Below are 25,768 nucleotides of genomic sequence, written 5' to 3'. Positions count from 1 at the left end.
ACCTGGCACCTGGGCACCTGGGCTGCCGCGGCGGCTCGGGGCGGCTGCGAGACGCGCGCGATGGAGGGCGAGAGCGGGAGCCCGTGGGCCCTGGGGCTGCTGCGCACCTTCGACGCGGGCGAGTTCGCGGGCTGGGAGAAGGTCGGCTCGGGCGGCTTCGGGCAGGTGTACAAGGTGCGCCACGTCCACTGGAAGACGTGGCTCGCCATCAAGTGCTCGCCGAGCCTGCACGTCGACGACAGGTCAGCGGCCCGGGGCGGGGGAGGCGCCGCGTCGCTGGGGCGGGCGACGGGGTGCGTGGATTCCGGGCGGTCTTCTCTCCACCTGGGTGGCTGGAGCGCTCGGAGGGAAAACCAGGCGCCGGGCCAGGCCGGGAGCCGCCGGCGGAGGGGCGCGGGGCATGGTTTGCCGAGCTCCGTGCCCAGGTGCGCGCTCCGGGCGGGGCCCGCGTTTTCCCGGGCCTTGTAAGGGGCCGGTGGTGCAGCCCGGCTGCCCCCGACGCCGCGGGCTTTCGGGGCAGCCAGCTCGCCCGGCGCCTGGGACCTGCGACCCGCCTGGGCGCCGCGGTCCGCATCCGATTAGAAGAATTTTTGTGGATATCTGGGCTTTGTGAGTTAGACTCCGTTCTACTTCCTTAGTAATTCTCGGTGGAGCGCAGAGTGGTGAAGACGGTAATTATTTCGGTCGGGAGCCCTGGCTTGGTGTGGCCAGGCTTCCTCGGCGCCGCGGCACTTGGGGCCGGGATCTGGCCTGGCCGTGGGGTCCCTCGAGCGGCCCAGGGGCTTTTCCGCTCAGCGCTTCCTCGTAGCACGGTCCCGTTTTAGCTTGACTTCATATCGATGCCGACCCCGGGCGGCGGGCGCTTGCATTAACCCGCGTGCTGGCCGCGCCACAGCGCCCTCCTGCACTCCAGTTGTCCGGCCCAAAAGCGGAGGGAGGATTTGCCTCCTTAACGGGGCGCTCAAGGTAATGCAGACACCGTCGGAAAGGACGCAAAGCCGCCCTTACTAAGCTCGACGGGTCGGGTGCGGTCTGTGCATAATTTTGGGGGTGGGGACGGGAGGGTCTTGAGAAGTAGCTTTTCTTATTTTTTTTTTAAACTATTTAATGTTGCATTTAATAATTTATATGCGAGTTTCGGTTGAGCACACTTAAAATACTTACACTTTACTGAAGTTTGCATTCCACGTGGAAGTTGTGCTGTGCTTATGTTCTGTGTGAAAATCCCCCTTAGACAATCAGCCCCCAACACGTCCGCGCCCACACACACCTTTTCTCGGAAAAGCAGCTTTTTCTACGTATCGGCGTAGCCTTTGCTGTCTCAGAGACCTGGTTTATAATCCTCCGCTAATGAGTGTTGGGGCCTCCAAACCAGCTTTCAGCTGTAGGTGGCAGGTGCTGGTCTCTGGGGTGGCTCTATGCGTCCCCAGGAGTAAGGCATGTCTGGGATTGGAGTGTGGGCTGTTACAGGCAGTAGCAATAGGCCTGGGGAGAAGAGCTCCTCTCCCGCACCGGCTGCCGGTGCGTTTTCATTCTGGCCTACGAGATGAGAGTAGAGCTTTTGCTAAAAGCCTTGAACTTGGCGTTTATCTTAGAAACTTCAGTGGAGTGGTGACAAAAGGGATAAAAATGTCACTAACTCAAAGGTGCGATGCTCCTCCCCGGGCCGGGGAGCTGGGAAAGGCTCAGGCTGGGAGCGGCGCTCTGGTTATTTTGGTGGTGGCCAAACCACCTCGAATGCCAGCCGGTGGTTAGACCCTGAAAGGCAAGACCCTTGCCATGCGGGTGCTCTTACGCTCTCGGGGGGCATTTGTCTGATGCAGTCTTCTGGTTGAAGTGGGTTTTTGTCATCAGCGAACACATTTCTTGTAAGAGCAAAGTAAACAACACGTCCCCAGGCTGACTCATCACCCTGCATCCTTAGAATCTGTTACTTCCAGCAACCAGGCCCTTGTTTCCTGGGTGGCCTAGTGTAGGTAGGGTTTCTCCACTTGAGGCGGGACACTTGGGCAATTGCATAGCATGGTAGAAAAGTGTTTTGTCCTTTGACTGGAAACCTTTCCTGCCCTGCCCGAATCGGGCAAGTGGTGGCGCGTACTGGGACGGCCAGGTCGAGGTCAGCATTGCCCAATAGGAAGTGATTTACCTGCACTTTGCTGGCCAGGTAGAGCAGGCTGGGGTTCTGCATATTTGCAGCAAAGGTGGAATTCTCAGAGAAGATGGTCAAAGCCCTGCTCATTGTAAAGACAGCTCCTCTCTGTTAATGATTGACTGTATTGAGCTTGAGGCTCTCGGTAGGAATTTGTGTCACTGCCGCTGGTTAGCGGAGGGCGGGTGGGCTGGGTGCACCGCAGTCTTGCAGGGCTGCATCTACACCCTGGCTTCTGCTCTTGGATAAGCCACCCTCCATCCCCACACCGCTACTGGCAAGCTATTGCCTGGAGTGGGGAATAGGATTTTCCTGGGGTTCCTGGGTGCAGCCCCCAGCTCTGTACCGCTCCTGGCTAAGTCTTTCCTCTGTTTGAAGGATGGCATCTCTCACCCCTACTATGAGGGTCTGGGCCTCTTCTCTCCCAGGATTGGAGTCAACTGTGACCCCTCCACGTGTTACATAGGAGGCACTGCAGGTACAGGTGTGCACCAGGCCAATTTATGTCCACTATTTCTCTCTCCAGGAAGCCTGAGGTGTCCTGGCCCCAGCCTTTATGCCTCTCTTTGGCCATAGCAGGGTCTGATCCCCAGCACCTGCCTGGGGCTCCTCTTGGAGGGGCAGGCTGCCCCAGGCCTTGCAAGCAGATATCTCTGGATGGGAAGGTTGGGGGCTGCCGAGCCCCAGACATCCTTTGAGGGTCCTCAGGGGGCAGAGAAACACCTGCTAGGGGGGCTTCCAAGGGCATCTTCTGGGAGTTCAAGAGGAAACTCCACTGATCTGATTTCCTAGCAATGGGTGTGCCTGGGGAGACATGCAACCTCCCTGGCTGACCCTCATTAGCAGGTGGGGTCTAAGGATGGGCGTGTTACCATCTAGGTGAGAACATGGTGATCCAAAGGCCCCGTTCCCCCATCCCCACCTCGGGCTAAGAGGAAGCCCTGAATAACAGTGCCTGGCTTGGCACCGCAGCAGCTAATGCACCCTGGGCACCAGCTAGTCTGGGCGAGTCTGAGCAAACCCCAGGTCTGTAAGTACAGAGCTGACAGTCAGACAAGCCCATTTCTTGTCAGTTTTAAAAATAGCAGCGTGGGAACCCCTCGGAGGCACCTTGGGAGCATAATTGGATTGGTGCACAGCAAGAAGGCCTAGCTGAGAGGCATCAGCTAACAAATGATTAAACCGTTTTCCCAAAGGTGGTTCCCAGGTCTCTCCCTCTGAGGAGCTCTTTGTCACCAACGCCTTTCACCACACCCCCATCTTTCCCCTCCCCTGCCTTCCTGGGCACCCCCTGGGTCTCCTCCTTTCCCCCTTTCCAAGGGGTGTGCTTCCCGAAGGGAAGCCGCACTTCCCTTGCCTCTGGACATCTCTGGAATTCCTGAGTCAGGAGGCAAACCCATGCCTTCTCCAGAAAGTGTCTTAGAAATGATCAGTCTGACGGGATTTCTGATAATTCTCCCAACCCGGATGGTCTCTGTGGGATACATTTCGGCCAGCTCTCAATGAGAAAAAAAGGGAATTAATATGAGTGCTAATGAGAAAGTGCTGTTAACAAATTGAACCCCAGCTTTGTCCTATGCCCAGAGACCTTCCTTCTGGGACGAAAAGGGGGCCCTGAGGGTGGGGGCACCTTCTCCATTCCTGGTAGGAGACAGAATTAGCAACCCTTCCCCAAATGGCAAAGGAGGAGACATTTTTTTGGAATGATTACATTAGAGAAATATGCTGCCACTCCTACTGAATTATGCTAATTGTAGAAACATGATTAGCACATCACAGTTTTTAGGTCGTTTTAATTAGGATTTGTGTCAGTGGATTTGCGTGGCCCTGAACTTCCCTCCTGATAGTAAAGACTGGGATTGATGGTGGTAGGGCCATGACCCAGACGGCACCATTAAGGTCAGTGCACTCCCAGCCCCTTACCAGCTCCTGGCTCTGGGACTGGTTTGAAAAGTCTCTGCAGGCCCTCAGATAATAATAGTAATCGCAGTAATAGGTCTGCAGTTTCTTAGTGTTTTTGTCAACATAAACCAGAAACTCTGCTTCTAGGAAAAAGTGTATTAAAAAAAAATTGCCATTGACCAAAAAAAAAAAAATTGCTGGTTTCTTCGAGTGAAAAAGCATTTTCTGTCTTTTCTGAGGGCCCATTTCAGGCTTATTGAATCGCAAATGCCACCAGGGATGCCAATCGCTTCCCAAAGCTGGTGATGGCCACTGGGGGTGTCCCAGGGGAGGAGGAGAGCACCCCTGCGGGTATCCCAGAAGAGTTGAACAAGTCCTAGAGGATGTGGTCACTTGGATATGGGCTTAGCTGTTACTAGAATATAAACTGGATGAACATTTTTTTGTGCCAACTCTTGTGAACACAACCAGTGCAGGCCTTAGGGGACCCTGGCCAACCCCACTCCCCAGGCTTGTGCAAAACAGCCGGCCTCTGCAGCCACTTGAATGTCCATCCACAGGCCTTCCTGTAACCCCTGCCTCTCCCAGGGGGTGTGGACATGGGCAGGGTCCTTCCTGCCCTAAGGCATCTATCTGGTTTGAGCTGTCACAAGGGTCCAGGAACCGACTTCTTTACCAGGACAGTTGGTTTTCTTCAATGAAATGTCCTGAATGTGCAGTCAGTTGTGTAAAGCCTGCCTGGCATTTATTCCAAAGAGACTATGGGCTCTCTTAGACTAGTCAAGCTGTGAGCTTTCTGGAGCCAACCAGCAGTAGTGGCTTTTTTTAATTTTTAATTTTTTTGTAACTAAGGTAAATGGGGTCTCTGTGTTCAATGGAAAGAGCCTGGGGCAGGGGAAAGAGCAGGAACTTGCTGAACTCGGTGTGCTGGGGAGGGAAGAGTGACCAGCTGCCAGCAGAGTCACTGATGAGCTCACCAATCAGAAGTCACCTGGGCTTAGGTATGAAGCCCTTTGGGCAAATGGAAGAAAACACTTTTTTTAGCAGATTGGCTCAGAGCTTCCACTTAGCAAGATACTCAGCCTTAAAGTAACTGACTTTGTTCTCAAGGTCCCATCTGTTACCAGTCAGCTTTGGCACTGGGCTCACCCTCTGAATGTCAGCTGAAAAGTGGAAAATGACTTCCTTAAAGGCCAGCCCATCAACATCTGGCAGTCCGTGCCTCAGAACCTGCAGACCAGGAGGGGAGGCTAGCACCGTGCCACACTGCAAGTGGGTCCCCACATATCCTGCAGCAGGACCCGTCTCAGTGCTGAGCAGCCACAGTGCCCTGCCAGGGATGCACGCTGGGAGGGGGTAGGTGGCAAGCCAGTCACTGTGAAAGAAGGTAAAAGCAATAGGGTCCGACAAGTCACAAAACTGATTCTTAACAAAACAGGAACAGAAGCAGCAGCTGGTGGCCCTGGGACGGTGAGGAGAGTTGCTGGAAGTGGTACTCACACAGTGGAGGTGACAACCAGGGCTTCCCCCCCGGGGTGTCCTTTCCTGTCTCCTTGAGTGACACTGCAGGCGTCCAGCCCTTCCTGCCTTGGAGACCGGCCCTGGTTGGGGTCCGGCCCTGCCGTCTCTGGCCCTGCTGCAGGGAGGGGCTGGCCCCAGATCCTTCCCATTGGAGGGGGGAGCGGCTCTTCAGCCAGGCCAGAACTGCACTGCCCTGGTTAGCTTGCTCTCTTTAACTGGCCATTCAACCAGCGTACTAAGAAAGCAAGCCACACGGAACTCAACCTTTGTTTTATAGTAGCTGACTGGTTTCTAAGGTTAGTGGGAGTCTTTGCTCCTTGAGGAATTTGTTCAAAATCAAACTCTTGCCCCCCACCTTGTGCTTTTACTCCTTGAATGCCCAGTGACCCCGGGCAGAGATCTGGGGTGTGGATCTTGTAACTCCACATCCACTCAGTCATCAGCTCTCACTGATTGTCCTTCAGAAAGTGCCCTGTGTCTGCTGGCTTCCCCCTGCCCACTGCAGCCAACTTGCCAGGGCCGGTGGCCATCTAGAGCATGTCCTGCTTCCCGGAGGCAGAGTTGGCTGCTGCAGCTTTTGGCCAGCTGTGTAATTCGGGATTCCTCATGCTGGCTGGCTGGCCTTTCCCTCTGCGAAATGTTTTCCTAACTGTAAGGGAAACCTGGCAGCACATAGACTCAGAGAGGAGGTCAAATTAATAAGAAATGGACTGGTTTTGTGGGTACAGTTTCAGACTCTGCAGGCTAGGCAGTGGGAGCAGGTGCAGTCAGTGGGGTGGCCAGGTGCCTTCCAGCTCCACAAGACCCCTGCAGCCAAATGCGCAGCTGTGGGTCTGGGCAGGCCTGCTTGTGTGGGAATCTGCATTCTGGGGGAGCCCCTCAGGCTGCCCAGCCTGCTGCCTGTGTGGCGGGGTGTGGATGCCGGAACTGCTCAGTTCCAGCTCCCATAGCGTAGGTCTGGGTGTGTGGTTCTAGGCTTTTCCTTTTAGGAGCTTGTTAGAAAGCAGGTTTCTCAGCAGCCTCCCAGAACCCATTCTCCAAGAGACAGATTAAAACTTTTTTATTGGATAAATTTGACATGTCATATTGTATACATTTAAGGTGTTTATTGTGTTACTTTTATACATTTATACATCGTAACATGGTTGTCTTTGGGATGGTATTTATTACATTATATACTTATAATATTGTCTGTTCAGTAAACTCTGTAATCGGTCTCTGTGGCTCATTTTGTACTGGTTACAAGCTTGACCCTTAAATGCTACCAGTGTTATCCCCCCAACCCCGCCCTCTGGTCCCTTGGTCACCACTATTTTGCTCTCTCTCTCTTTTTGAACGTTTGATTTCTTAGGTTCCCATGTGGTGTCCATTACTTTCCCTTGTCTTATCTCACTTACTGTAATGTGCTCAGCCTCCATCCTTGTTGCAAATGGCAGGATATTCTCCTTTCTCATGGCTGAATAATATTCCATCATGTATATGTATCACATCTTTTTTATCCCTCCTCTGATGGGGGCATTTGGGTTGTTCCATATCTTGGCTGTTGTGAATAGTGCTTGATAAACACAGGACTGCGTGTGTGTTGTTGAAGTCCTATTTTCATTTACTTTGGGTATATACCCAGAAGTAGGATTGCTGAGTCATATGGTAGGTATATTTTAAAGTTTTTGAGGAACCCCCATCCTGTTCTCCATAGTGGTTGGACTGATTTGCATTCCTGCCAACAGTGCCCGGGGCTCCCTTTCCCGCACCTCCTCCCGAGGAGCATCTGCTGTCTCCTGTCTCCCTGATGACCGCCATTCTAGCAGCGGAGGGGGTAGCTCACTGTAGTTTTGGCTTGTATTTCCCTGATGATTAGTGACATGGAGCATCTTCTCATGTGCCTGTTGCCCATTTCATTGACCTCTTTGGAAAAATATCTATTTAGTTCTTCTGGCCATTTCTAAACCAGATTATTTTTGTGTTTTATTTTTTTTTATTTTTGTGTTTTAGATGTTAAGCCCTTGTCTGATACATGGTTTGCAAAATTCTCCCATTCTGTAGGAGGCCTTTTCATTTTGTTCACGGTTTTTTTTGCTTTGCCAGCAGCTGTTGAGTTGGATATAACACCTTTGATGGTTTTTGCTTACTTTGTGCTTTTGGTGTCACCCAAAAGATCATGGCCACGACCAGTACTGATGCGCTTCCCCCCTACATTTTCCTCTGGGAGTTTTGTGTTTTCAGATCTCCCATCTGTGATCCATTTGATGTGGTCTTTGTGAGTGGTGTGATAGAGGGGCCCGAATTCATTGTCCGGCAGTGTTGCGACATTGTGGCTTTAAGAGACTGTCCTTTTTTGTTCTTTGCTCCTGTTCTGGTTGAATATCAGTTGACCGTAGAAACAGATTAAAATTAAATGCTGGGAGTACTTACGAGGATGATTCCGCACCGAAGCGGTTTATTTTAAATTTGGCTCATGTGCTTTAGCTTGGTCTCTGTCAGGGCTTCTCAGACGTGGTACTGTTGGCATTTGGGGCCACATGGGCCTTGGCCTGGGGGGCTGTCTCATTCGTTGCAGGGTTGAGCAATGCCCCAGGTCTCGACCCCACTGGATGCCAGTGGCAGACCCCCATTTGTGACAGCCAGAATGTCTCCTGTCCCCAATGTCTCCCAGGGACAAAGTTGCCCTTCTGTGAGAATCACTGGTCTATCCCCAGCGTCTGTCCCCGGACACCCACTCTGCAGCCCCTTGGCATGTGCTTATGTGGGGTGCAGCCCCCAGCTGCAGGGCTTGGACGGTTGGGCAGAGAGGCTGAGATCCTGTCTGAGCCCCTGGTGCCCGTGTGGGAGCAGGGCCTGGAAACCTGCATCTCTGCAAGCCTCCTGGCTGCTCACGTCTGAGCCTGTGCGTGAGAACCACTGGCTCGGATTGTACACAGTCAAGCTCTGTCCTCATGGCATTCAGCCCTTGTCCTGAGTGCACTCTGGACTTTTGACCCGTAATGCTAACATAGACTGTGACACCGGGATTCCAGTCTGCACAGGCAGCACCTGGAAGTGACCTTGGACTGGGGCTGGCACGATTCCCGTGGGGGGCTGGAGAGCACATGCCTCAGGTCCTGCCACCTGGGCCTTTGCAAGCGCACCTCGCTGCCTCCATGCGCAAAGGCAGCCCGTCCCACGGGGATGTGGATGGTGTCACAGAAATGGGGCAGGCGGTACACAGCAGTCTGGTGGTTTCTCAGACGGCTAAGCACAGCATTAGTCACAACAGGCAAAAGATGGAAATGGCCCGAGTGCCCATCGACAGGTGAATGGATGAGTGAAATGTGTGTGTTCATACAGCAGAGTGCTATTGAGCTGTAACGAGGGGTGGGGTTCGGGTATACGGTACAGCACGGATGCCCCTTGAACACATGACGCTGAGTGAGATAAGCCAGACACAGAAGGTCAAACACTGCAGGATTCCGCTCACTCGAGGTCCCCAGGGCGGGCATGTTCAGAGGGATGGGGAGTGGGGAAGAGGCAGTGGGGGAGGGCATATTGATCAATGGGCACACTTGGTGTTGGGGGCGATGGAGGTTTGGGAGTAGATGTCACTGTGATCGCACAGTGTTGTTGACTGTAGGTAACGCCTTTGAATCAGACACTGAGCAGTGAGAACCAGTATGTTACGTGTGTGTCACGACGTTTAAAAAGGGGTTCTTGGGCAGTAGTCTGCAGGCCCTGGCTTCAGGCTACCTCTCACTGATGTAGGGTGGGGCGGTCAGGGGTGGCCAGGCCAGCGGGGGTGGGGGGTGGGCTTAACAAAGGTGACTCAGGTTCTTTTGTGGATAATTTGTTACAGCTTATAAACTTCTCTTCCCTCATCTCAGAGAGGGATTGTCAGCGGGGGCCTCCTCACCCTGTGACACCAGAGCGTGCGCTGGTTCAGAGATACCCGGGTCTGCAGAAAATAATGAGAATTTCTCTCTTCCTCACTTAGGATAAACTCGTGATGCATAAATGTGTTTGTGTAGCCATAGGACCAAGGACTTCAGAAAGCCCAGAATTTAGTTATGGGACACTAAAGTGAGCTCTCTGCACATGCATGCATACACATACTTGCACGTGTGTGTGCTTTTTGGTGATTTCTCAGCCTTGTGGAGCTGGTTGCCACTTGGCAGTGGTGCTTCATGTTAGTGGCTAGGTGGCCACTGCGTGTTCCTCATGTCTTCATACTTCTTCAGGGAGCGTATGGAACTTTTGGAGGAAGCCAAGAAGATGGAGATGGCCAAGTTCCGGTATATTCTGCCTGTGTATGGTATATGCCAAGCGCCTGTTGGCCTGGTCATGGAATACATGGAGACGGGCTCGCTGGAGAAGCTGCTGGCCTCTGAGCCGTTGCCGTGGGATCTGCGCTTCCGCATCATCCACGAGACCGCAGTGGGCATGAACTTCCTGCACTGCATGGCCCCGCCGCTCCTCCACTTGGACCTCAAGCCTGCAAATATCCTGCTGGATGCCCACTACCACGTCAAGGTGGGGACTTGCACGGTGTCCCATGTGGGGGCCCTCGGCTGTTGTGGCAAGGACAGTGATGGCAGGGGGAATGTGGTATAAAGATGGGCATGGGGTGGAAGGGGGACTGTCCCTCTTGGAGGGAAGAACTGGAAGCAGAGGCCTTTCGTGGGAGAATTGGTCAGGTGGTCCCGGCTTGTGGTTGGTATAGACACCACAAAGCATGTAGCTGGGAAATGGACCTGAAGAGCATGGGTCACTCCCCAGATCCTGGAGCATGAGTCTGAATTGTGGGCACCCTGGATAAAGAGATTGTGGATTTGCACATTGGGGTCTTATCGGATGCCTTGTGAAATCAAGTTAGAAGTCAGACCGAGGATCAGCTGTCTCCGTGGGAGTCCCCAGGCTCCGTGGTTTGGGGTCGCATTTCCCCTCAGTGGTTTTAGGGGATGGGGCCTGGGGGAGCATGGGGGTGCTCTGAAAGCAGGCTGCAGAAGGCTGAAGTGGAAGAGCCTCTTCCAGTAATGCAAGGCCTAAGTTCTGCCCCCCCACCTGTCTTTGGGAGAGGTTTATGGAACACAGGGAAGTTTGAGGGATAATGTAACAACTAAAAACCAGGTACCGGCCCCCTGCAGTCAGCAGTCAGTGACACCAGGTTTGTATTGCGTTGAGTATGTCTCCTTTGGAAGGCAGCAGCCTGGGTCTGCTGTCCACACCATGGGGGCACATGGCATGAGGTTCTCCACAAGGTGCTGTTCACACACTCGGGAGGCCCAGGGTTGTATGCTGACCCGTAAAACACACTTCCCTTTCCCTTCCATTTGGGAAGGCAGATTGGCCCATGAGTGAGTGAGAAGGTCCCTGGAGCAGTGGGCTGGGACATGGGCGGGGGTCATGCCACGTGCTCTGACACTGCTGTCCCAGGCTGCATGGTGCTCTCAGGACACCCCCTGCCCCCGTGGCCTGAGGAGTAGGAGGGGCCTGAGTCCAGTGTGTCCTGCCCCCCAGCTCTCTCTGGGCCTCTATTTCCTCACCCATGACGGTGACAAGTGGCCTGTAAGACTTTTCAGTGGGCACAGTGCTCCTGGCTGAGCCAGCCTGGGGCTGGTGGAGAAGTCGATTTCACTTTGGACAGTAATTCAAGTTGCCCCTTGAGTAGGCATTGCTTAATAATAAGATTCTGGCAGGAAGATGGCAGTGCCCTCCTGGTAACATGAAGCAGGGAATGGTTTGGTTTGAGTGGGATCCCTGGTGGCTCCCAGTGTCCCCTGGAGTCTGGGATTCCTGGGAGGCCTCTTTCCTTCTGGCTGCTCATGCTGGTTTCCCATGTGGACCCTGCATCACCCACTAGCATCAGACTTGTTTTAGGGAAGTGGGGTCCAGTGGGCATCACGTAACAGTGAGGCCTTCTATCTCAAACTTGGATATGTACAAGAAAGGGGAGATAAGATAGTGACCGGTCCCTGCTGGGGCCAGGCCCCCCCCCCCCTGCAGGAGCTGCCGGACCTTCCATGGGGGTACAGAATGGGTGGTGGCCCCTGCCAGGCTGAGGCTCGGATTAAGTCACCGGCTGGTGTTGCCCACTGTAGGTCATTAAGCAGGGGGTTAGAACGGGTTCTGTGTCCCTGGAACCCTTGCTTTCCCCTGCAGACTGCCGCTTTCTGTCAGGTGCTCATGACCTGCATGTGGCATGTGGGAGTCACACAAGGGCAGAGTGGGCAGCAGGTTTTAGGTGTCCAGGCACCATGGGGTGGGGCTGGAGTTACTTCTGCAACTGCAACTTTGAGGTGAGGGTAGGATGGAGATTTAGGCCATCAGAGCATGTGGGGCCTCTCCTCCTGAGTGGTGTGGCGTCCTGGGGAGCCCAGCCCTCTGCCCCGGCTATGCCCCTGGAGAACGGACCACACCTGTGTGGTTGGAGGGCTTGTCCTGGCCTATGCAGGTGCTCAGGGAGGGTGGGGCTGTTGGAGCTGGTGTTTTTGTGGACAGGAGTCATCTTTTCCACAGTGGGGGTGTTGGTGTTCATCCAGGGATTGTCCCCAGTGCTGGGTCCACAGTAGGCATGTAGTACCTGCTCAGTAAGGTGGTGAGAGCTGTGCTCTGCCTGATACACTGTAGGCTGCTTTCCTTGCTGTCTGTGCTGTGGCAGCTCATGAGCTTCCTCCCTTGAATACTTTTTTTTTCCTCTCCGTTATAAACCCCTACTTGGCAGGCCCGGTGCTTTGTGGCAGTTTTAGTAAGAGTTGGTGAAGATTCTTTTAAAAACCTAGCAGTGGATAATAAGGAGCCTAGGGTGGCTGAGTAAGGAGTGGGGAACAGCCTGTGTGGATAGGTCCCAGCTGATAGGGAGCAGAGGGACCCCAGAGTGAACCGCAGCGCCCGGGCGGCTGGGAGCACTGGTCAGGGGCAGACCCGCCCTGCTTCCCCGGCATGCTGCGGGGTCCTGCATGGCCACTTGTCTGCGGGGTCCTGCACGGCCACTTGTCGGCAGCCCCCTATAGCAGAGTTAGTCTATGAACCCCAGACAGAGGACGTATGTGCTTAGTAATCGGGGCATGCAGGGCAGTGGGGGCCTCTTTTGGGATCCAAGTCGGCTGAGTGATTGGCCACAGGATTTCTGGGCGGTTTTCAGTCTGTGATTATTTGAAGCAATACAACAGTAATTTCAGAATCTTGAAATAAGATTGTAAATTGTCAGCCACGTCCCTTCCCCCTGTGCCCCTGAAGGCTTCCTTTCTCAGCCTGGGGAGGATGATTGGGACGGGAAAGTCACACAGCAGCTGCCTACCTCCTTTGCAAAGCATGTTAAAGATACTCGTAAAATTAATACTTGGTATTCATGTTAAATATACTAAGTATTAATATTAAAATACTAATTTTAACATTGGTACTGAACCCATGTCAAGTTGAAAGTGAAGTAACACCTTAAAATCTCAGGCTATCTCTGGCCCCCTTGCCCAGAGCAGACTGTTCAGAGGGTTCCCTGGGGTCCTGTTCTCCCGAGTTTGACATGGCCTTTGTCTCCGAGGCTACATGGCCCTGGCCACCCCCTTCACTGGTCCTGGCCAGCCGGACCCGAGAGGGGTGGGATCGCGCCTCCGGGGAGCCGTGAGCTCTGAGCTCTGGGAGGTGCTGCAGCGGGCTGGGTGTGAAGGTTACGGCTCATGGGGGTTTCCATGGGGTCCCACTGTTGAGGAAGCGGGCAGTCAGGCCCTGGGTGGGAAGGGCTTGGGGAGCCAGCCGAGAAGCCCGCGGGGCCCAGGCCATCAGATAACTCTGATTTCTGAGTTTGCATTTTGATGCTGTTTTTTACATAGAATTTAAGGTTATTTTCTCTCACCAAGTATGTGTTGAAGTGGCTGGCTCTATCTGAAAGTGGCAGAAATAGAGAAAAAAGGCTACAAACGGGACAGTGGGTGCCAAGACCCCTGCACCCCAGTCTGCCTTCATTTTGGAATGTAAAGTGTTCCTTCCAGCTGCTGAGTTTGGGCTGAAACTTTCCCCCTCCCTAGCGTGTTTCGCGAGTTGCCGCGCTCTGCGCTTCCCCAGGCCTCGAGCTGCTTACAGGGGTCTTCACGGTCACCCCAATGGGTTTGCTCTGGGGAACTTGGGGTTTCCTTCCCAGAACGAGGAATTCCCTGAGGGCCGGAGGAAGGCAGCTGTCAGGAGCCCAGAAATGGCCAGGCTGGCCTCACTGGCAAGGACCTGGTGCAGCTGGCCGCGGGTGGGGCGGGTCGGGCCCTGCAGGCTTCCTTCCTGTCACCTCCCCGCAGGTGTGGTCAGAGATCACTGAAGAACCAAGTTATAAATCTCCCCGTGTTCGGTGGCGATGACGCCAGGCCGTTGGCCCATCTCAGCATGGTGAGCCCAGAGTGAAGGCCTGACTCAGCCTCATTTCCCGTCACTCTATGGGTGTGTTCGGGGAGGAACTGTAGAGGTAATTAGGCGGCTTAAAAAAAAATCCATAAGCCTTGAAGGAGAATACAAAGGGGTTGTTTTCCACGTGGATCCTGAGTCCTTAATGCTAGTGAGTGTAGCCCAAGATCACACAGCGCTGACGGGTGGGATTCACACCAGGAGGAGGGGAGCTGGGGAAGCTGGCCCCAGAGCCTGTGACGGCTTCACTCTCCCTGCGTGGGGGTGCATGGAGTGAATGGCTTCACACCCCCTCAGGGCCTTTGTCCACAGGAAATGAGGAGGAGGTGGAGGTGTGGGGCTGCGGTGATCAGGTCCTGGCGCACGTATCAGACCTTTTGTTCGGGGGGCCATGTGTCTGGTGAAGGAGCTGGCAAGTGTCTGCTGATCCCCAGACGTTCCAGGTGGAGGACAGAATGCCCTGCCGTGGCTGTGCAGTGTTTTGTTTGCTTTAAAGGGCTTCTGAAGATGGGTTTCCCTTAAAGAGCTTGCAGCCACTTGCCCGCCTCCCAGCTGGCTGATTGCAGAACTGGCTGCGCTAGCACCAGGCCTCGCTCTCTGCGTGTCACCTGAAAACTCCAGGGTTGCTTTTCCCTTTGTGCCGACTTGGGCAGTCAGCCACAGAGGCAGGTAGTGCCTGACAGCAAGAAGTGTGCAGTTCTGTCCCCGTGAATCCCTCTGTTAATGCGTCATCTGGTCCCCGTCCATCAAGCTCTTAGTGGCTTCAGACTTGGTTTTTCCTGAGCTGTTGGGCCCCCCTGGCTGCTGGGGGCACATAAGTGGTGTCTCTGCCTGAATGCACCCATGCAGCGGCAGCAGGGGACCCTGCAGTCTGACGGTGTGGAGGGCAGATGTTCACATGCCCTGAGACTGCAGCCCGTGGCACCTCACTCGGCGGGGCACCAGCGAAGCCTAACGGCGGCCTGCCTACTCTGTTACAGATCTCTGATTTTGGGCTGGCCAAGTGCAATGGGCTGTCCCACTCCCACGACCTCAGCATGGACGGCCTGTTCGGCACCATCGCCTACCTCCCTCCGGAGCGCATCCGGGAGAAGAGCCGGCTCTTTGACACCAAGCATGACGTGTACAGGTGTGTGACGGGGCTGCAGCCCCCGGCCCTGGGTGCGGGACCTCGGGTTCAGTCCAGAGAAAAGGGTTTGGGGTTTTTGGCCCATGGGTGCAGGCTCCCTCAGGTGTACAGGCTTGCCTCTTGGGAGTGCTGCTGGCTGAGGATGAGAATGTGAAGGGTTGGGACCATGAGAGCCAGTTGTGTAACCAGATGGTGGCTCCTGCACTGGAAAAGCTTTGGTGTTCTTACCAAACATGGGTTTCCTGGCTTACCTGCTGAAAGAGCACGTTGCGGCAAGGGGTTGTGTGTCTGTACATGTGTGGATTCGGGCTCCCCGAAATCCGTTCCCTCTGGCCCAGCAGCTTATGCTTCCTCACGTCACTTACCTTTGACAGAGGAGCACAGACTTGCTAGGGACAGTCCACACCCAGCGTCCCTGGGATTTATGTACCAGGTACCAACCCCTGAGTCATTGGGTGCCTTTTCTTCTAAACTGTAAAAATCTTGAGCACTCAGACTTCCTGGAGAAGAAAAGAGGGAGGGAGGTGCAGGGAAGCACGTAAGCCCCTGTTCGTGGTCCTTGTCTTACACACGGTGACCCGGACCCCGAGCCCCAGAGCCCTCAAATCCTGCCCTGTCATCGCCACCACCTGGAGTCCTGGCAGACTGGTTTGACAGTAACCACAGTGCCTGTGCTTAGCTGGGCTCGGAGCTCTTCGTCTGTTAGGGAATGGCGCTCAGACGCCAGTCACAGCTTGTAGAGTCTGGGGAAAATAAGAGTCTCTGTTTATTTTAGAACTGAGAGTTTCAACTTTTGAACTTGCAGATTTCAGTTAGTGTTCAATGGAGAACTCTTGCGTCTCTATTAACAGCCGCTACCAACTCAGTGCAGGGTGGTGGCTCAGTGTTTGGACTCCTGGTTTTGTTGTTTTTAAAAGATCATCAGACTGAGCTCTTTTTTTGGTGTATCCAGAGTAATTTTATGTATTACATAGACACACACTTAACTTCCAGTAACCCAGAAAGGGCTTTGGGAAGTCCCGCTTGATTGCTTCCTGTTGTCTGTGCCCCGTCTTCAACGGCCCCCCATAAAATCTCACCAAGTCACTGGCACCAGGCGGAGCTGTAGTCAGCAACTGGTTGCCCAGTGCTACAAGACGGTGTTACAGGTGAATTAATAAGCACATGTGGGCCACGGCCCCCACGAGCTGGTGGCCTGGTGACAGAGTGGCCTTCCTTCCTGGGGATCTCCCCTGCTATTGGAACTTAGAGCTCACTTGGCAGGGGTGTGGTGTGTCTGCTGTTTAACCCCTCAGCTGTCGGCGTGGTGCGTCACAGTAACAGCGTCTGCCTGTTCAGAAAGTTCATGAGCAGCACCTAGGTGTCCTCTCTCTCATAGCCTCTGGAATGGCCTTCAGGCTTGTTGCTGTTGGGGGGAGCTTTTAACTTCATTTGAGGATCCAGCTCACAGACTAACCTGCCCCATTCCCTTCCAGCTTTGCCATTGTGCTCTGGGGTGTCCTTACACAGAAGAAACCATTTGCAGGTGAGTGTGTGTGTCTCTGGGGCTGTGCGTCCGCTTGCTGGAACAGCGGGGGGCACGCTTGGTGGCCCTCTCCCTGCTGGAGCAGCACCCGTGCTCCCCACTCCATGGTGGGGCTGCTCTGGGCCGGGAGGCCAGCAGGAGGCAGCTGGGGATTCTCTGTCCTGCCCACAGGTCGTGTCCGCCGGGACACCTGAGGCCACCTCATCTCAGGCTTCCCTTTGTGCAGACAAAGCACTCTTATGGCATAAAGTACATGCAGAAAGGCACAGATCTGAAGGTGTCTATTTAGAAAGGATTTTTTTTTAAGATGATAGCTAATTCTTTTGTGAGTGTGATATAATACTCGTAACATAAACGTCATCAGTTTATCCATTTAAGGTGTACAGTTCAGTGGTATTAAGTGCATCCTCTATGTTGCACAATCACCACCACTATCGAGTTGCAGAAAATTCTCACTGGGAAAGGACCCCCCATGCCTCCTGGCGGCTGCTAATCTGCTTTTTCTCTCTATTTGCCCATTGTCGATGTTTCTGGCTTATTCTTTCTTTGGGGCTTCTTAATGGTGATAAAATACACATAATGTAAAATTGACCACCTTAACTACTTTTAAGTGTGTAGTTCAGTTGTGTGGAGCATGTTCACGTTGCTGAGCAGCCAGTGTTGAGTGGATCTGATGCAAAGCTGTGCCCCCAGGTCACACACCTGGCCTAGCCCTGTGGCATTTCTTCCCGCTTCCAGGCAACCGGTGTTAGATTCCTGTCCTCAGTGGTAATAAACTGACATACTGTAAAAACTGAGTAGTCTTTATTTTTGTTGGAGAAATACTGTTTTCTCCTGTAGGCACATCTGGGCTACTCATGATATTTTGTGGTTTGACCAATAATACCTAAAAATGTAGAGCAGAGTCAGTGGGTGGCCCAGCTCTGGGAGTCCCATATCTGGTAAGGTGCAGACTAGGAGGGGGTGTGTGGAAAAGGGGGAGTTGCAAGGCTCAGAATGTCCTGGAAACTTTCTTGTCCTAATGGAAAGGATGGGCTAATGTGTGTATGATTGTCTTTCCACCCATTTCCCTGTCTCTCTGTCTCCTCCTCCTCCTCCCTGGAGCTCTGCAGTCTGAACTCCTCTTATTGCGGCAGGCATGATAGCTGTAGCACCTGGGCAGGTATCTGATAAAAATGTCAAGAACTGAGGCCACGTGCTTCATTGCTTGGATAATTGGGGAGTTCAAGGTGCAGGAGCAAAAGGCATTTAGCAACTTTTTCCATCCATTTTTGGCAGCAGAAAATCTTCCAGGTGCTTAGTGTACTTCCTTCTTATTGAGAGGACCTGCTGGGATTTGGAAGTCTGAGTTATCATGGAAATAATGTGTAGATCCCTAAAATAGCTGATGCACAAGATTTAACGGGAACATGAAACACGACATAGGGTAGTGTCTAGGCAGCTGTCGTTGACTCTGGGCCAGTTTCCCACACACCTGCCGATGAACACCTGCTGCCTCCCAGAGTTCCCTTGTCGTGGGCGTGTCCGGAGCCGTGGTGGTGGTGGGTGGCTGTGGGGACGAGAGGCTTGGCGTCCAGCTGGATGGGCAGTGGGGTTTTAGCTTGAGCAGAGAAAAAAACCTGGCCCACTGAGGTTTCCAGTGGGCCCCTCGGTCAGTGACCAGGACGATGAGGATGAGTCTGTGCAGGCCTGGGGAGGGGTTGGAAGGAGGACAGATGGGGGGGCGCTGTGTCAGCAGTCGCTTGGGAATGGACTTGAGAGGACTGGCCGCCACCGCTGCAGCTGCCCCACGGCAGAGGCCACCCGGGCACCTGTGCTCTGGGGTAGGACTTGGCACTGGAATTCAGGAAGGCATTTCTGTCCTTGTAGGGAGTTTAGGTCTGTGGGGGCCGGACCCTGTGCCTACACTGTCCCAGGTGCTACCCCCTCTTGGTGGGCAGGCCTCTTGGGAACATGTCTCAACAGTTATTTTTCTCCTTGACTTCTGTTTTCCTTTCAAATCAATGCCCAGAAAGATCTGCTCTGTGATGCATGGATTCCATTTGCTGCATCATAGGTGGTTTCCAGAGCCCGCGGGGCAGATGTGCAGGGAGGATAAGGAGTACAGGTAGCGCCCAGGAGTGTGCGCTGAGAGTTCCCTCATGCTCTCTGGCTCTGCATGCAGGAGATAAGCAGCATGGCCGCCTGCCTGCACGCGGCCCTCACTCGTGTGCCTTCCCTTTGCAGACGAGAAGAACATCCTGCACATCATGGTGAAGGTGGTGAAGGGGCACCGCCCGGAGCTGCCGCCCGTCTGCAAGGCCCGGCCACGCGCCTGTGGCAGCCTCGTACACCTCATGCAGCGGTGCTGGCATGGAGACCCCAGAGAGCGGCCCACCTTCCAGGGTGAGTGCCCTGGACAGGCATCCCCACCTCGGGCTCCCCTGACGTCACTGCCTGGTGTCACAGGGGGAGTTGGTAACCAGGATGGGGTTGGGGCACAGCCCGGGAAGGAACACTGAGCAGAGACAGGTGCACCAAGGCGAGCCCTGCACGAACAGGAGGGCTGCAGCACCTGCCTGGGGCCATCCAGCACTTGGGCTGGGATGGGGCAGCTGGAACTCGGAGGTCCCCTCCCGCTGCCCCCTCGGGGCTCCGGCCCTGGGCTGGGCATGCTGCTGAGGAGCCCTCACTTGGTGTTCCAGGCCCAGATACAGGCGTGTGTCTTAGAGACTGTCGTGGCCTGAGGCTTTCTTTGCATTCCCCTTGGGGGTGTGGTCCCCAGGAGCAGAGGTCTGGTCAGGACAGTGACTCTGATGACACTGGTCATTGCATCTGAGATGCGCCGGGAGACAGTGGGGCCTCATGCTGGGCGCAGGCCGCTCCAGCAGGTCAGGGCACGAGCGTGGCGGCCCTGGCAGGTGGGGCGCTCACTGAGGGCAGCTTCTTCGGGAGCTGGGGCGCTGTGGCTGCCCCTTGGAGTCTGGCGGACCCTGTAGGCGGCTGTTGACGGCAGGTGCAGGTCTGGCTCTTGTAGGGGCCCCAGGGCATGGGCTATGGGCTCAGGGAGGGTGGAGCTGCCAGAAGCCGGCACATTGCAGTGCTGAATGAGTCCTGGGGGGCGTCATGCTTTGCGGTGCTGCCTCTGTCCCTGCCTGAGGTCACACGTTTTAAGTAGAGCGTATGTATGTGGAAGTCATTGTCTGAGTGATGTAGTGTTTTTGTTTTCTCCACAAAAGAAATTACTTCTGAAACCGAGGACCTGTGTGAAAAACCCGATGAAGAGGTGAAGGAGACGGCCCATGATGTAGATGTGAGGAGTCCACTGCAGTCCAGGAGCCAGGTGAGGGGGGCCGCCTCGGGTGCAGTGTGTTGACCGCTGGGTGGAGTTCTCCAGCTCCAAGCCTGTGTCCTCTGCTCCCCCCACACCTCCTGCTCCAGACGTCGGCCCGCCCTCTGAGCCCCTCCTGGGCCAGCCCTCCTGATGCTTGCCACTGTAGCTCAGTAGCAGGAAGGCAGGTTGGCCCTGGATTCATTCCTGCCTGACTTCATCACATCCCCACCTCCTCCCTGTGGTTAAGAATGAGCAGAGTGGGCCCACACTTGACACTGACGAGCTGCTGGCCGGGTGTCCTCTGAACTAGGGCACCACTTGGGGGGCTCTGGTGGTCTGGACGTCTTTGCTCCCTGGCTTGGAGACCTGGCCACTTGCTGACTGCTCATCTCATAAGTGATTTGTTTTATGAGTGTTGTGCAGGTTATGTAAGATGGGATAAGAAACTCCAAATGCTAGGGCTCACTCGGTGTGAAGGCAGTGAGACCATAGCAGGCTTGTAAAGCGAAGCCTGATAAACCGACTAGATAATGTGTTACCTGGTGTTGCACAATTCATCCCATGCCAGCGGTGAGGCTGGGGTATGAGGCTGGGAGATAAGCGAATGTTTATGGCCTGCCCACTGCTGAACATAAAGGGGTGTGCAGGTCAGGTTGGGGAGAAGAGGTGCCAGGGCAGGCCACTGGGCCCCTGATAAGGGAAGAAAAGCACCCGACACGTGGGTGTGACTTGGGGCCCAGGCGACCAAATCTGAGCAGATCAGTTCCTGAGGAGGTGAGGATTGGGGGACACATGGGAGTGAACTGGGAAGGTCGTGAATGACCCTCAGATTCTAAGCACTCGCCAGAAAGGTGCCTTTCTTGTAGCTGCCAGTGAGACCCTTTGAGAGGTGGTCAGGACACGTTGGGTGGAAGCCGTGTTGTCCCTGCGGCTGGGCCCTGCCCATCACCTGGGTGCCACATGCAGGTCCCAGAGGAGGCTCAGAAACAGGTGTCAGGGTGCTGGCACCATGGGGTTCCCAGCACAGCTCTGCCTGCTCTTTTTTTTTTTTTAACAGTGCCAACCTGCTCTGGGCGGGCGCAGCCGGCACCCAGGTCTCAGCTACTCTTGTTCTGCTTCCCATGTTTATCAGGTCACTCTTTCCTCACAGTGCCTTCTGCTCGTGGGCCCGGGCGGTGTCTGGGCTCCCAGGGCCGTGCATGCGGTAACAGGTCAAGTTCCCTGTGTGGCCTGCTGGGGACCCCCGTGGGCCCCCCTTCCTCGGCCCTCCTCGTGTGCCGCGGGTGGCCTCATCCACCTCCCTCTGGCTTTGCAGGCCCCTGTGTCCACACCTCTGAAGCGAGCCTCCGCCCCAACCTTTGATAACGACTACAGCCTCTCGGAGCTGTTGTCTCAGCTGGACTCGGGCATCTCGCAGACCCTCGAGGGCCCTGAAGAGTTCAGCCGCAGCTCCTCCGAGTCCAGGCTTCCGTCGGCAGGCAGCGGCAAGCGGCTGTCGGGGGTGTCTTCAGTGGACTCTGCCTTTTCCTCCAGGGGGTCTCTGTCCCTGTCCTTTGAGCGGGAGCCTTCCACGGGAGGTATGTGAGGACCCTGTGCCCTGGGAGTCACTGAGCGGAACGGTGGGCTGGGGCTGGCAGTGTGGGAGTCCACGAGCCACCAGCAGGAATCGCACCAGGGTTCTCGACTGGACAATGGCTCTTTGTTTTCTTTGCGCCTTAGCGAGCTGGGCTTGGGTGTGGTCTCGGTAGAGCTCTCTGAGCAGAGCGCATACTCACTGCCCACTGAACACAGAGCCGAGCAGCTCCATGGGCTGTCACTTTGTGTGAGGGGACTGGGCCACGGACCCTGCTGTGCAGGAGGGTCTCGACGTCAGGTGTGTGGTCCTCTGGGTTGCAGATTGAGAACCCCGAGTTCTTCTCGAGTGAATCCAGTGGATGGATTGAACCCCAGACCTGTAGAGGCAGCCTGTACCCCCTTTCTCCCATCATGCAGGGAAGGCACCCTCGTGCTTTCTGATTCTTGAGCTCCCTGTTTGCTGTAGCCATGCACTGTAGTGGTGAGTCCCCCTCGGAGGTGTGTAGGCCTGTCAGGGCAGGGCCCCACGGAGCCCGTCTGATCTTTCTGGGGTAGCTGTGGCGGTTTCCTCATTAGAAGGCACTTCCCTCCCCTGCGCCTGCCCCACAGGCTGGTCCTTGGGCATGGGGCTGTTGCTGTCCAGTTGCTGCAGCCCATGAACCAAGGACGGTGGCCTGACTCAGGTCTGTGGCCATGCAGGGTGGCCCCAGGCGTGGGAAGGGTGCAGACCCCAGCAGGAGGGAAAGTTCATTTTTCCTGGCCGATTGGGGCATTCCTCCTGGCAGGGACTACTTTTCCTGGACACTGTGGATTTTTAGACTGGCATATTTGGAGCAAAAGAAGGTATTTTGATTTGAGGAAATATCCTGAGCAAAGACACAGGAGAGGAAGGCCCAGCTTTACAACTTGACCAGGGTCAGCAGTGGTCAAACAGAAAGAGATGCCCTGTCTGCCATGGAGTATATATGTTGTAGAAATTTCTCTCTGGGTCTGATACTCTCAGATATCTTGTCGCTGTGCTTGGAGAGGATCCATTGCTGGCCCCACTCAGGAGCCAGTGATAAAGCGCTAAGACTGGGCTGATTCCGGTGTCTTACGTCTGCCCCTCCCCCCCCCCCACCCGCTGTGGAGGCCCCTTCGAGTTCCGTGTGAACAGGGAGAGTTGTTCCCTGTGAACCAGAGCCCCAGACAATGTGCTGGATTTTTCTGTTAAGCAGCACCTTTCATCCTGAATGATAGTCCCCCTGAAATGGGAGATTCAGTCCTTTGAGGGTGACCACAGAAAATGCCCTTTGTGATGAGACAGGAGATGCCACCAGGAGGCTGGCTGGGAGCAGGCTGGTGGGCCCTGGGCCATTCTTGGAGGGGAGCGCTCAGCTCCCAGGTACACTGGGGGCTCCTGCCCCGTCTGTGTCGTCTGGTCTTTTCCGTCTGCCCGCCTTGAAGGAATGGTAGTGGTCCCTGCTGTTTCTGAGCACTGCCAGGGGCTCTGAGTTTTACACCCTTTATCTAATCATGATGCTACGGGACAGCCAGAATGACTTTCTTTTTGCAAACGGGTAAGATCACCTTGGTATACTCCCAGGTCTCCCACTTGACCTAAAATTAAGTGAAGTAACACCAACCACATGTAAGCAGTTTAAGGGAAATAGCTTCCTTGAGGCCAGTGGGGAGGCGTAGGCCACATTACAACACCGGCCAGGCCTCAGAGAAGCTGGGGCCCATGGACAGGCGGCCTCAGGCTGACCCTGGATCTGTTTTTCCCGTAGATCTCGGCACCACTGATGTCCAGAAGAAGAAACTTGTGGATGCTGTGGTGACCGGGGACACCAGCAGGCTGATGAAGATCCTGCAGCCCCAGGACGTCGACCTGGTCCTGGATGGCGGCGCCAGCCTGCTGCACCTGGCTGTGGAGGCCGGGCAGGAGGAGTGTGTCAAGTGGCTTCTCCTCAACAACGCCAACCCCAACCTGACCAACAAGAAGGGCTCCACCCCGCTCCATGTGGCTGTGGAGAAGCGGGTGCGTGGTGTTGTGGAGCTCCTGCTGGCCCGGAAGATCAGCGTCAATGCCGCGGATGAGGACCAGTGGACGGCCCTCCACTTCGCGGCCCAGAACGGGGACGAGTGTAGCACGCGGCTGCTGCTGGAGAAGAATGCCTCCATCAATGAGGTGGACTGCGAGGGCCGCACGCCCATGCACGTGGCCTGCCAGCATGGGCAGGAAAGCATCGTGCGCATCTTGCTGCGCAGAGGTGTCGATGGGGGACTGCAGGGGAAGGATGCCTGGGGGCCACTGCACTACGCCGCCTGGCAGGGCCACCTGCCCATCGTCAAGCTGCTGGCGAAACAGCCAGGGGTGAGCGTGAACGCCCAGACGTTGGACGGGAGGACGCCCCTGCACCTAGCCGCCCAGCGAGGGCACTACCGAGTGGCCCGCATCCTCATCGACTTGCAGTCTGATGTCAACCTCTGCAGCCTGCTCTTGCAGACGCCCCTGCATGTCGCCGCAGAGACGGGGCACACAAGCACCACCAGGCTGCTCCTGCATCGGGGTGCCAGCATGGAGGCGGTGACTTCGGAGGGCTGCACTGCCCTGCACCTGGCTTCCCGGAATGGGCACCTGGCAACTGTCAAGCTGCTCATGGAGGCGAAGGCCGACGTGCTGGCCCGGGGACCCCGGAACCAGACAGCGTTGCACCTGGCTGCCTCCGGTGGGCACTCGGATGTGGTCGAGGAGCTGGTGAGTGCTGACATGCTCAACTTGTCCGATGAGCAGGGCCTCAGCGCGCTGCACTTGGCCGCCCAGGGCCGGCATGCCAGGACCGTGGAGACGCTGCTTAAACACGGGGCCCATGTCAACCTGCAGAGTCTCAAGTTCCAGGGTGGCCACAGCCCAGCCGCCACGCTGCTCCGGCGGAGCAAGACCTAGCCTGCTGCCTATGGAGACCGGGGCCCCACACGGGGTTCTCGTCCCAGTGTGTTCTGCTGTGGGGATGGAACGATGCTGAGCTGGTCAGCATCGCTCGCCTTGTCAGTGGCCTGGCGGGCATTGACCAAGCAGGCCCCAAAGAGGCAGGTGGCTGCTGACTCTTGATCCATGCTGGGCGTCTGCTTGTGTGTTACCTTCCGAGTGAAGTTGGTTATTAGAACGTGCTTGGCTGCCAGCCCACTTTTCCCTCCGTGCCTGGTGTCGGGTAATGTGTCGGAATCATTTTGCTGTGGTCTTTGCTCCTACTGTGGGTGCCTTGCTCAGCATAAGGTGGACCCCGAGCTTCAGTGGGATTGGGTCCGCCCTGTCATGAGCCAAGCCACATGTGACTGTGTGCAGCACACCAGCCTGGAGCAGCAGGTGTGGGAGGAGGTGTGATTCTTACTCGTGGGCAGTGGCGGGCAAAGCAGCCTGTTTCAGAAAATTGTAGTGGAATTCTTGTTTTATAGAATATCTTTGATAGATGAACACAATATCAGCTGTTGCTTTAAGCCTGTTAAGAATGTTCATATCTTTGGAGAGGCTAGTCTGAGGAATGAGTATATAAAGTAATAGGGTTGGTTTTGGAAAACAGTTATCCTAGCAGCTCTTTCATGTCCAAATACGTTTGTCCTGCCAGCAGTCCTCATGGCAGTGACACACGTCTCCTGACTGCTGCATGATCTCGTTAATTTCTTGTTGCATAAAATGTTTTTTGAGGTCTAGAGCCAAATGTGAGAAAGTCATTAAGGAATTCATACATGATAACCTCAGCTGTGGGCTGAAACCAGGGTCGCCTAGCTGATGAACCCCCTTACCCTTGGTTTCTCCCAGCTCTGGGCTGCGGTAAGGTGGGTGTGTGTGCTGCTGTTTGGGCCTCGGGTGTTCTGACCCGCTTTACAAACAGCTGTGCTGGGCAGGAGCCTTGGTGGTTGAGGTGTGACCCCGAGGTGGCTCTCAGAGACAGCTGCACACTTGGGTATGAAAAACTTTATTTTGTAACCCGATTCCCTTGTTGTTGTGTGTCCCGTGTGGCACTCCCTAAGTGTGTTAGAGAATGCTGCAGGGCATGAGCTTGCACATGCCCTGTAGCCCGGTGTATAATACAGAGATTGATATTAATGTACCATGTATGTTAATGTGAATCTGTGGGCAGGAAATACCCAGACTGCTTAGAACTGGCTATGTTTTAATATGCCTCGTGCTTTTACTATGTTATGCTATTGTATAGAATGTGTGGAGGATGGAAAGTTCTGTTTGATGTCAATAAAGCTAAGTACTCTTTTTTTTTTTGCGTCAGATTCCACTTTTTCTTATAAAAACGAGCTCAA

At 54.9% G+C, this 25,768-nt stretch overlaps 1 protein-coding gene across 1 annotated transcript; it reads left to right on the top strand.

Moving 5' to 3' along the window:
* On the top strand, positions 1-25,723 carry RIPK4 (receptor interacting serine/threonine kinase 4). Its single transcript, XM_036876889.2, has 8 exons — positions 1-242; positions 9,781-10,072; positions 14,908-15,056; positions 16,532-16,581; positions 18,808-18,966; positions 19,800-19,903; positions 21,210-21,471; positions 23,239-25,723. Exons 1-8 carry the CDS (start codon positions 61-63, stop codon positions 24,396-24,398), a joined length of 2,358 nt encoding a protein of 785 aa, XP_036732784.2. The 5' UTR covers positions 1-60; the 3' UTR covers positions 24,399-25,723.
* The last annotated feature ends 45 nt before the right edge of the window (positions 25,724-25,768 follow it).

Source organism: Manis pentadactyla, chromosome 1 (genome assembly GCF_030020395.1).
Source record: "Manis pentadactyla isolate mManPen7 chromosome 1, mManPen7.hap1, whole genome shotgun sequence".
Lineage (NCBI taxonomy): Eukaryota > Metazoa > Chordata > Mammalia > Pholidota > Manidae > Manis > Manis pentadactyla.
This window is presented reverse-complemented; position numbering and strand designations above follow the sequence as displayed.